The sequence below is a fragment of the Gavialis gangeticus genome, unplaced genomic scaffold (assembly GCF_001723915.1).
Source record: "Gavialis gangeticus isolate Ggan-Ray unplaced genomic scaffold, GavGan_comp1, whole genome shotgun sequence".
In the NCBI taxonomy this organism is placed as follows: domain Eukaryota; kingdom Metazoa; phylum Chordata; order Crocodylia; family Gavialidae; genus Gavialis; species Gavialis gangeticus.
This window is the reverse complement of record NW_017728993.1, coordinates 80,483,922-80,495,812: the sequence shown is the minus strand read 5'-3', so window position 1 is coordinate 80,495,812 and position 11,891 is coordinate 80,483,922. Positions and strand designations below refer to the sequence as shown.

At 39.4% G+C, this 11,891-nt stretch overlaps 1 protein-coding gene across 1 annotated transcript in view; it reads left to right on the top strand.

Annotated features, from left to right (window-relative positions):
* Positions 1-11,891, top strand: part of KIF14 (kinesin family member 14) — a 97,044-nt gene that overhangs the window by 48,054 nt on the left and 37,099 nt on the right. Inside the window, exons 17-22 of the mRNA XM_019502055.1 lie at positions 1,516-1,663; positions 2,960-3,112; positions 4,491-4,617; positions 5,309-5,402; positions 6,227-6,365; positions 7,262-7,362. Coding sequence (XP_019357600.1) covers positions 1,516-1,663; positions 2,960-3,112; positions 4,491-4,617; positions 5,309-5,402; positions 6,227-6,365; positions 7,262-7,362 — 762 coding nt within the window. The remainder of the gene's footprint in view (positions 1-1,515; positions 1,664-2,959; positions 3,113-4,490; positions 4,618-5,308; positions 5,403-6,226; positions 6,366-7,261; positions 7,363-11,891) is intronic.

Below are 11,891 nucleotides of genomic sequence, written 5' to 3'. Positions count from 1 at the left end.
ACTGGGTCAAGAGGTACTGTAATACTAGGCCAGCACTGTGGTGGCCAGAGCCAATCTTGACACCCTGTCCTTGGTGCCAAAAATGCTGTTTGATCTTAGCCAAAAAGGCCAAGATGCTGATGGGACTCTACCACAAGGATAGATCAGTGCAGCTTGTTGCATATGATTAGTGTGGTTATCTATCTATCTATCTATCTATCTATCTATCTATCTGTATCGGCTGCATACAATGTTTTATTGATATATTTACAATGTTTAAGCAATTTGGAAGCCTACCAGTGCTTCAATCATTATAATAAAATAAATTCTAAATACCTATATGTTTTGACATTTGTTTTTGTTTTTTATCATGGAAAATCAGAGCTCCCCCTGCCCCTTTTACTCACCAGGATGTGGGTCCAGCTGAACTTGTCCTCCCTGCTGCTTTGTGGTACTAAGCAGCCCTGATATGCTGGTGCCCTGCCCTGGTGACCTGCCCCATGCTGTTGCCCCTTACTCCTGACCCAGAGCCCACTGGCCCTGCTGGTGCTCCTTACTCTTGACCTGCTGCCCCAGGCCTCAGCCTCCCAGTGTGTGAGGAAGGGGGTGAGTCTGTAGGGAATGGGGTGGGTGGGTGTGTGGGGAAGGGGGGGCATGGCCTCCAAGGTGAGGCACAATGGCATGGAGTTGTGCCCTCACTGCTGCCAGGTGGGCAGGGGGCACCTCACCTTGGCAGCCATGGCAGTGTAGCGGTCCCACCTGCTGGGCTGCGGAGACCAGTTGCCTGGAGCTTAGTCTGACTAGGCTGCAGCCCTGCATGGGGGCACATCCCCCTCTGTTTTGTCACCTGTGCCCCCTTCTGCCATCCACCACCATAGTCTTACCTGGAGGGAGCTATGGGAGCTGTTCTCCAACACCCTGCCTGGCTGCCATCTGCATGTGTGCCACCACACATGCATGTGGTACCCCCTGCATCCTACTTCCCCACCCCTTCCCTCCTCCTGGTCCCAGCCCCAAGCATGCTGGAACTCTGTCCCTTGTGTTTAAAGGAGAAGATCCACGTTTTTTCATGGCAAACAGAAAACCTGGATCCCTGGTGATAAGGTATTTTACTGGCCCACAGAAGGTGCAATATCCTTTCCTTGACTACATGCTTGATTTCTGCAGTCTTCCTTGACTAAATGTTGAGTTCTTCCATTCTAGTGTTTATTTGTGGGTCTCATGTGGATATTAATTGTGAAAGATTCTTAATAAAACAAATCTTGGAGTAAAATGTGATTAAAATGTAGCAGTTGAGACTAAAATATGGTATGATTACCCTATTTTTCATCACATGTATGTTTCGCCTTAAGAAACTGAATCTCTGCAGAACACCAGTACTTTTAAAATGAACAGGAAATTCATGACTATTAAGATCAAAGGGTTTTGGATATGCAATATATTCTTAACAGAAGGAATAATGTAATCTCTCTGAGAGAGCTGTAAAAGACAGGTTAAAAGTTAATATTTAAATTTGAAATTCCTTCACCCTTCTAGGCTTGAATCAGAAATTGAGGAGGCACGACTGAAAGCTAAGGAAGAAATGATTCAAGGTATCCAAATTGCAAAAGAAATGGCTCAGCAAGAACTCCTATCTCAAAAAAAAGTTTATGAAAGCAAGATAAAATCACTGGAAGCAGAACTGGTAAGCTGCTATTGCATAATCGAATGAAAAGATATAGCATGTCATTTTCTATGGTGTCCTGCGTGAGTAACCTCTCACTTCATGAATGCTAGGCTCTGTCCCGTATGTACAAAAGGAGTAATTGCAAAATAAGATTCTCGGTATGCTATGTGTGTGGACAATATTACTCTAGAATAAGAGTTATTTCTTCCAAATTAGCTTAATGTACTTCCATTTGCAAAGGGGTGAATCAGAAATAATTAAACCATTTTATTTGCATCTTTCTTTATTTCAAATGTTGTATGAGTAGATAAAACATTTAGAAAAACTCATCTCCATTTCATAATGCATTTAATCTGTAGTGCACTCATGTTCAATTTTTTTTATTGTTCTTACTGGATTGCTAATTTGCATGCTTCTTGAGGCAAGAATCTATTGTATCCTGTTAGATTAGTGATACTTCCTTTTGGTGCAGTAGGCTGGATGAGTAGTACAGGACCCCTCCACAGGCTGAATTGGACAGTGTGTAATGGGATTGGGTCCTGTGCCACTTCTACTTGACCCCTCACAAGATGGGGGCCTGTGCTACCTCCTATAGACCTAGGCTGTCTCCAGCTGGTCCCCATGTGCATGGATCAGGCCCTGGGCCACTTCCGCACATTGATCTAGCAGGGCTTCCCACAGGTTTAGAAGTTTGGCAGCAGTGGAGCAACAGTTGTTGCTATTGCTCTCCTACCACTAAATGTTCAGATCTGTGGGGACTCCTGCAGGCTGAATGGCATGGCTCTGCAGGCTGCATCTAGCCCAAGGATCGGCAGTCAATTACCCCTGTATTATACAGCATTGTACGGTCTGGCTTCAACAGATAATGCAGGCTGGCAAAGTAATAAACATAACAGGGGTGTATTATAGGATAGATGGCAAGGATTTTTGGGTGATACATTTTACTGGACAAACTGCATTGTTGGGATTAAGTTAGACAAACTTTCAAAAACAAAGTCTGAAAGCTTGTCTAACTATCCTGACTGTACAGTTAGTCCAATAAAAGATACTGCCTCTCTCACAATTTTGGACCATCACAGCTATATCACCATGCTAACAATTCTATAGCATACAAGGCTTTTGACTGGGCTGTAGCCACCCCTTTTCCCCTTCTGTTGTTAGGACTGGATTACTGTGAATGAACTTTAGTGGCCTTATTTCTCCACCTATTGAAAAAGAAATAGCTGCTAAAAAGTATCTTTTGCAAATAGATTAGGTAGGCTGGAATTTATGGTTTACCAGGAACCCTTCATTCTGTCTTTTTGTTTTTTCTAGAGAGATGAATCTCATAGGAAACAAATACAAGAAATGAATAACCAGAAGGCTGCAAGCAAAATACAGGAGCTGGAAAAAGCAAAACATCACCTTGAGTTAGAAGTGTGTTTCAACAAGAAGCGCCTGGAAATGGAAACATTAGCCACCAAACAGGTCATTTTTAAAATGTATTTTGTCCAATCAATCAGGTTTAAACAAATCATTAAATAATTGTATAACTTTGTTGATTCTTTTAAAAACAGTTTTTTTCAAATGATCTTATGAAGACTGATATCCTGTTTAGTCTCTGGAACTGTTCTCTGATTAAATCAGCTGCTATTTAGGAGATGAGCAGTAATAAAGTCATCTGTAGTCTATGTCAGTGATTATCAAGCTTTTTAGACTTAAGGCACCCCTGGGAAAATGCCAGCTCTTAGTTTTCATTTATTGTTTGATTATAGAAAAATAATAGAACAATTTTTCTTTTGTAAAGAACTCAGACCACAGCAGGTCAGAATGTTTTTAACACTATGAATTCTTGTTTGAAATCTGGGTTTATTTTGTGAATCACATTTGCACACCTAACAGCGCAAACACTGCATGGCATCCTGCAACACCCTTAAAGATCTTGGGGCACCCCATCTGCTGCAGCACTTGAGGTGGAGAATCACTTTTCTATGTAATGACAACCACTTTGTTAATGTCCTAAACTTGGGAAATGTTGAACTCCCCAGAAGTGGTAGTTTCCTGCATAAGTGCAAGGACAGGTGTACTTTTTCATGTTACATGCTTAGAAAAAGATCTGTGAGCAAGGTTACTTTCAAAATTGTTTCACAAGTTGAGCATGAAAGGAGACTAAGTGAAGAATTCTTACTAAATAGAATTATTAGAATGTAGCACCTTTGCATCGTGTTTTGGGTTAAATTTTCGTATTTGTCACATCTTCATTATATTCCAGGAAGGCAGTGCAAGTTTTTAATTTTTAAATGTGTACAATGAACAGCAGCCATTTAAACATCTTAATTGAAAGAGGGAATGTTTTCTTCATTTCAGCTATCTTGTGCCATGAATAGAGTCAACAATTATAGACCTTTCAAGAATACCAACATCACCTGTTACAGTCTACCTTTTATGTCTGCATGATTCTGTAATGAAAAAATATAGCAGAACCACTGCAACTTTTATCCTGTTTCATCTGGGGTTAAAGTTAGGACAATTTAGTCGATTTATATTGCTACAGGATCAGGTAGGCAACAGTTAGATTGTAACAGCTGATGCAGGCTCCCAAACAGTTGCTCCTTCTCTGCTTTTCAAGTGGTGTCTGTGTCACCAGTTTAAATACCAGATACTTCAGTGTATGCAGTAAAAAATTGTTAGAACTTATACAGGAAAGGTTTCATTACTGTATGCAGTGGAAATATCAGACCAGAATGAAATTGATCACAGAACACCTAAACACCAGTCAACCAAAAAAACCAAAATGGGGAGGAGAATTTAATCCTCTGCTTATTTTAAAAATAAGTTAAAATGGATGGATCTGCTCCTTTTTCAGGCTCTAGAAGATCATACTATTCACCATGCTAAGATTCTTGAAGCTTTGGAGGCTGAAAAGCAGAAACTTTCTAAAGAAATACAAACTCTCCAGCATAATCGTGGAAATGAGGATAAAAGTAAAACAAGTATGTTTGGGGAGTAATGTACTTTCACGTCATCATCCAATCCTGTTGTGGGGCATATGAATGTATGTCTTGTCTTCCAGCAGCCAGATAAAGATGCCATACCTCCTGGCAGAAAGTTATTTACATATTGTTGTGAGACCAGTGTGTAGTACCTCTTCTTGGTTGTTACATTTTTGGTGATTTTGGATCCTAGTAGATTATTGTTTTCCAACATTAGTACTGAACTTTAGTCCCATTAGTACTGAAATTGCAAGATCTTTATTAGCTGGGATGTAATTGAGACACGTGCCTGAGGCAGGGCTATGAGTACTGTTATCACATTTGGTATGGCTCAGTGAACCACCAAGTTTGTGTACCTACTGCTCTTCATCAGAGATTTTTCCATTATCTCACAGGATAAACTTTACTAGAAATAACAGAAAGTAGCACTTGGGAGACTGAAGACCAATAGAGGAGATTAAAATGTATTAGTATCTAATCAGTCCAGTATAAATATTCAACATGCTTTTAACTGGTGTCTTAGTTTTGAAACATCCTGTGAAAGTGGTAACTGCCTTTTCATTTTATCAGTATATTGTAAATCCAGGGTATATTGTCTAATAAATTATTTCAGAGGTCTGCTTTTTTCAGTGGCTTTTTTTAATTTTGCTTTGCCATCTTTGATTATGTGAATGATGTATTTTGTATTTAGTTCAGCCAAACTGGAATTCCTTGAAACTCTCTGTGATGATCCAGGAGGCTAATACAATTGGTAGCAAATTAGGAGTGCACACGGTTTTTTGCAGGTGAGTATTCAAGTTATCCAATTAATATGTAGCCTAATGTAGGGCATTTTTTAAAAACTAAACCACATAACTTTGGCTATAGTAAGTTGATCTTTTGTGGGGTGGAGGTGGTGGGGTGGGGAATTGCTTAATGCTGTTAACCCAAACTTTTCCCCTAAATTAATTTCCCATCTTGAACTAAAATTATAACTGATTTTATCCTCTTTAAACTTGTAATCTATTGTGAGTAAACTGATTTTATTATCAAATACAGATGTAAAAAGATAATATTACATCTAAAACAAGATCTATCTAGGAGTCAGCATACCTATACTGGTATACCAGATTGGCAAAATTATCTTTGTATAAATAGGACTAGGTGAAGTAGCCTTTGTACCAGTCTAGCAATAGTACCACTATTTCCACTGGAATGAAACAAATCATAATCAGTAAAGTACAGTTTTGCTAGTATGACTACATCTACACTAGAAGTTATGCTGGCACAGCTATGTTACCCTCTTCACATCTACATCAATCAGAGAAGTCAACATTACAGATTTCTGCTATGGTTTATCAAGAGCCAGGATTGTACTTGTCATCTTAGAATTTTCCCCTTGGTGCTGACTATAATACAAAGATATTTTCCCTTTAGGCTTTTTTTTCTTTACAAAACCAGAACCAACATTATTTTTATTGACTCCTTGGCACAAGGTATTGTTTAATAAGATCAATTCTTTTAAAAATACTGTTTCTATTACAGTAGGGCAAACTGTTTCCTTAAGAATGATCCTTTAAAAATCTTTTAATCCTGGTCATTATGGTTCAAGATTTCATTTTAATTTTAGACATGATGGAGCAGACAAAGAATGTGCCACTGGGCCTTCTGTTCAAGTGCAGGTTCGTAACCTCAAGCTGGGAATTGCAACTTTCTGGAGCTTGGAGAAGTTTGAGTATAAACTAGCATCAATGAAAGAACTCTATGAGGTTTGTAACACTTGAAGAAAATCTTCATTAATCATAAAAGTTTAGCTTCCCATCTTGAAATAAAATTGTTTATTGATTCCTGTACTAGGAAACAGGAGAAGTATCTATAAGTTGTCAGATTTTAAGCAAGAAAATGCTGTATAAGTGATTTTTATGTAGAGTGTAGAAAATCCTGAAGCCTGTATCTAGTTTTTACTCAATTCTTCCTTGGGCAATGCACTTGTTTAGTGAGCAGAAGTTGAGTAATAACTTCTCAGCTCTTAGATGTGTAACTGCATATTTGTGTTCTCAGACACATGCCATCTTTTCTCAAGAAAACTGATTGTAAAAAAGGCTCAACAGTTCTTCTCTTTTTCAGCTTTCCAGTGCTAATTTTATGAGATTTCTTTGGTACGTAGAAAATTTGAATTGAAGTTATAGGATTACTACTTATCGCATTTATTAGTATACATTCTGAGGTGAAAGTGAATTTTGGACCATTCTGCACTGTGGACAGCTGTCAAATGGGTCACAAAAAACCCTAAAGTAAATGGTTTATACTGTTTTTCAGTGAGAAATGCTACAGATGTATGTATATGCATCTTCCCTCCCCAGTATCTATACTGCATAAAGCTTAGCTTTTTTCTTACCCATTTCTTCAACATTGCATAAAGCTTAGCAAAAATGGGTAAAAAGAAAGTGTTAAGAATTGAACAAAATATTGAGAAGCTTTTTGTTTCAAAACCAAGTATCCTCAGTTAGCTCAGTAGTCAACCTGGAATTTGAAAAGGACGTGAACTGAGTTTTGGAGCGTTTTAAAAATAGAATCCTTACTAATAACTTACACATTTCATTAATACTCAATTCTTCCTTATAACATGAGTAAAAGAGTTTTTTTTTTTCTCCCCCACTCCTAGAGTAATGGTAGTAGCAAGGCTGATGATATATTTTATGATCCTGCTGATGAATGGGAACCAGACCTCACAGCTACATCAGTTTCCTCCTTTTCTAGAAGAAGGTAAGTAATTTATTGAAGTCCTATTATTTTTTAATATTGTGTTTAAAAAAAACTGTTTGCTTGTCTAATTAAATGTCTGAATAAACATGGTTGTGATCTATGACTTATAAGTATTGCTTTTTTTGTTTGCTTCATCGCAAAGCTAACTTTTAAATAATATAATATTACTCAGAGGAGTGGTAGAATCTCATTGCTATACCTCAGCGAGGTGGGGAGGATCCTTTGCACTCATTTTGCCAATGTTGACAAGTGGAATTTTATGTATGGTAGAATAGCCACAGGTTGATATTGGCTTATTAATTTTGCTCATTTTGCTGTTATGAATATGGTGCATTTTGTATCTTTCCTTTAAAAAATGAAATTGCTCTCTCTGTTTTTTTTTAAATGAGATATAAAGAGGCTTGAAAGCTGTGGAGTTTTTAAACAGGAAGGAGAGAGAAGCTTTTTCTTAGCTTAGTTGTCTTGTATGTCATGTGTGGATACTCACCCCCTATTGACATGGATATGCTGGCAAAAGTCCTAGTGGAGCTGCAGCTTGAACAGTCCAAAACCTTTTGTCAGTGGAACTTACTGCATTCAGGAAACTGGTATAACTATATGGTGCCAGGGAAACGCTTTTGATGGTATAAGCTGAATCTGCTTGAAGGGTTTGCCAGTATAGCAAAACTTTGTAGTGTGGGCAAGACCTTAGAAATATCAACATCAAGACTTGCATGCACAACTTGTCCTTTGCTCTTGGTCTCCTTTTAGAGCTATGTCGATTATTGTGCTGGTGTAGCAGCATCAGAGGTGTGAAGTAGTTTCATCTCTGACACACAAAGCTGTGCCTGCCATAGCCACTACTGTGCAGGTAGATACAGTGGTAAAAGAGTGACTTTTACTTGTTCAGATTGCTTGTTCAACTCATGGAGCCTAGTTTTCCTCTACCTAGGTGTAAAGTGAAGCTTTGTAGCTAGATGTTTCTTTCCCTTCAAAGCATCTAGATGTGCTCGGCTGGCATTTCTATACTGGTAAAAGCACTCTTGGGCCTTCTCTGCCCTTGGCTGGTTCTGCTGGAAGAAGTTCTGGTGGCCAGCAATGGCTGCTGCCACTGAGCCACTGGAACATGTATACGTGACATCCATGCACTGTGGAGTCTCTGCAGTTCCCCTGTGACTACTGTGCTGGCAGAGTATGAAGTGAACCTTGGGAAGTGTCAATAAGCCACCCTCCAGATAGACAGAAACTTGTCATTTGGAAAAGGTGCTGTAACTGCTGGTGGGGGACTGCTGCTACAGATTTGTATATATGTTCATTCAGTACTGGTAGAATATTGTAGTGTAGATTAGATGCTAGTTTCAGGCTTAACGCTTGACTGAAATAGAGTTCTTACAAAATTGACTGTCGACTAGGTAAAGGAAACTAAGAAATTGTTTGAAGAGTATCTAAGTGAATCTTGCTGAACTACCAGTCATTTAACTCTCAAGGTAAGCACCATTTTAGACAAGCCTTTAGAGGCTCCAGACAGGTGAACTAAGATAGTGAAGACAAGGATGAACCTTTTAATCATAATAGCCTCCCAAACTCTACTTCCAGTTTTGACAGAAGTATTCTTTTTAACAGCTGTTTAACTCAAATGGAAAAAAGAAGTCTGAATAGAAGCTGCCTGTGCTATCAATTTATCTTTTTTATGCATCTGCAGTGTCCCAAATTTTCTAGGTATCCACCCAGTCATAAGATTGTAAGGAATCTCAAGAGTTATCTCATCCAATCTATTCCTCAGATGCAAGATCTAATATTTCTAAAACATCCTAAACAGATTTCTGTTCAGACTATTCTTGAAAACTTCCAGTGAAGGAGAGTCCATATAATGGATTCCATGATGTCTACCAGGGGAAAATAGGAATGACAGACCAAATTTTTAATGGCATAAATACATAGATTTTTTTTTTTTAAATGGTCCCCCTGAAAATTTCAGGCCACATTCGTACATAAAGAAAAACTAAGAAAGGGCGTGTTTTTTCTTCTTTACAGATTGCCTGTAATTGCAGGATCAGTGTATAATGTGTATGTGCATGCTCGTGTGCATCTTAATAGCTTTTTCAATGGGTGTAGTGATTAGTATTTTACTGTCAAGTAAATATTAAATCTAATACTAGAATAGTTACCATGTTTATATATAGAAAATCAAAAATACCAAAAGTACATTAGGACTAAATAGATTCAATTTTTCCCTTCAAATCATGTTTCTAGGTGGTAGCATTACAGAGTAAGGCGTCTGGTTTTGAAGGCTTTTTTGTACACTTCTGTAATTTAAAAGCGTCATTTTAAAGAGTAAATTGCAGCTGAGATGAGACCTTGTATGTGAAGTTCTAGCCTTGTAACAGTGTTTACGACTGAATTGCAAACCTCCTGCAAATAGTATTTATAATGGAAATGCTGACAGATCCTTAATTATAGCTTTGCTACTGGGCACCAATATGGTACTGTTATTCTGCAGTAAAGCAGTTTGATTCAGCTGATTGTAAATTTTTGATGTGTGCTGCTGACAGTTCAAAGTAAATTCTACTCCAGGGTTAAATAAAAATTGTTTGAAAGGAATCTGACGGGCATTTCTTTATTTTTAGTCTAAATATTGTTTTAACAATAGAATAGTGTTGGAACAGTAATAGGTTTTCTGCTCCAAAGCTGAGTTCTGAACAATAATGAAATGATATTTTTCTGTACTATGAGACCCAGGAGTTATTTGTTTTTGTTCTGTTTGTTTAAACATTATGCTCTTTAAAAATAAGCTGAAAGAAAAGACTGCTTCACTGTAAATATCTGAAACTGGGGTTACCTCTAATAATTGATTGACATTGCAAACATTGCAAAATGTCAAATGATGGAGAAAATTGTATTGTATTACAAATCCTGATTTAGCGGTTCACAATGTTAATGACCACAGTGTGGGGAGGGAAGAGAATTTTGAATGGATAGCAAATAAAAGGAGAATGACTCTGCCCATTTTAAAATATATTGATGTGGCTTGTTAGCAGTTCCTCTGGTTTTTTTTGCCCTTTTAAAAATGAAGCTGGTTGGATGACTGTATGAAATTTATTTTCTTCTTTCCAGTAGGTTAGCCAGACAGGGTCTAGAAAGGTCAGCTTTTTTCTGTAAGGAGCTCTGAGGAAGGAAGCAATCCTCTGTTTCTCAAGGTGTAGAGAGGAAGAATAAATAGTCCATTAGTTAGAGCAGGGGTGGCCACCCTGTGGCAAGTGTGCCAGAAGTGCTGTGGGAGTAGCAAACACAATAGCAGGTAGGGAAGGAAGCAGAAAGCAGAGCAGCAGAAGGGGATTATAGTGGCACGCAGGAAGGGCATGGGGTGCTTACCTTGTGGCATACGTACCAAAATGGTTGGCCCCTACTGAGTGACAGCACTATCCTAGGCCTGGGGAGACATGGATTCAAGACTTTGCTCTACCACAAACTTTCTTCCCTAGTTGAGGCACTTATAACCTCCCTGCGTGCGTCTACACATGCAGGCATGTGCACTTGCAGCAGCTCAAATAGGAGCAGCACAAGTCTGTGCTGGGGATTTGTGTCTCAGTACACGTGCTTGAACATGCATTTTGGTGTGGGGCAAGTTGTGCCACTTGAGGCGAACTGACCCTGCCTAGCACCTCCCAGATCTGCAGCCAGGGGTAGCTGAAGACTGGGGCCAGCACCTCAGTAGTATAAAAAGCTGCCCTGGCAAGCAGCTCAGGGCTACTTGCTCTTAGGAACTTTTGAGGCCCGACCAATTGACATATGAGGACACTAGCCCCCTGTGCCAGCTGGACTGCTGCAGGCAGCTGTGACCTAGAGTGGTCCCTGCAGACCCTACCAACTGTAGCAGTCTGGCAGTGGGGGCTGCCATCTACAACAGCATCTGCCTCCTTGGACCTGCAGCCCTATGTCTGCATGCCTTTCAGACCTGGATGGGGACTGCATGGCTGTCTGGGCTTTGGCTTGGGCCCTACAGTAGAGCCAGCTGCCACTGGGCTGTGGCTGCACAGTTGGCCTTTGTGCGGCACTACTGCCCTGTGTGCCCCTACCCTGTCATCTGGGCAGCTATTGCCTGAAAGATGTACTCATTGTGGTGGCCCACTTTCAACTGTCAGAGCATGTCCTCTTGGCCCCCAAATGGCCAGGAGATCATCCACCTCATTTGCCCTCCAGCAGGGTCCTCGGTGTCAGCCCTGAGCAGGCTCCTCTGCCTGGGCCCTGCCACTTGCCTCAGTAGCAGAGATCCTGGTGTTCCCTGGTTAAAAATTGCAAATTATCTGATAATAAATCCCAAATTCACTCTTTAAAACTCTCAAAAATCTATATTCTTCCAAGATTAAAATGAAACACCACTAGAAAGAGAGAGAGAGAGAGAGAGAGAGAGAAAGATCAGGTGGGCAATGTTTTATTGATATATTTGCCATTTTAAAGCAATTAGGAAGCCTACCAGTGCCTCTATCATCATAATAAAATAAATTTTCAATATCTATATGCTTTGGTGTTTTCTCTTGGTTTTTTATCAA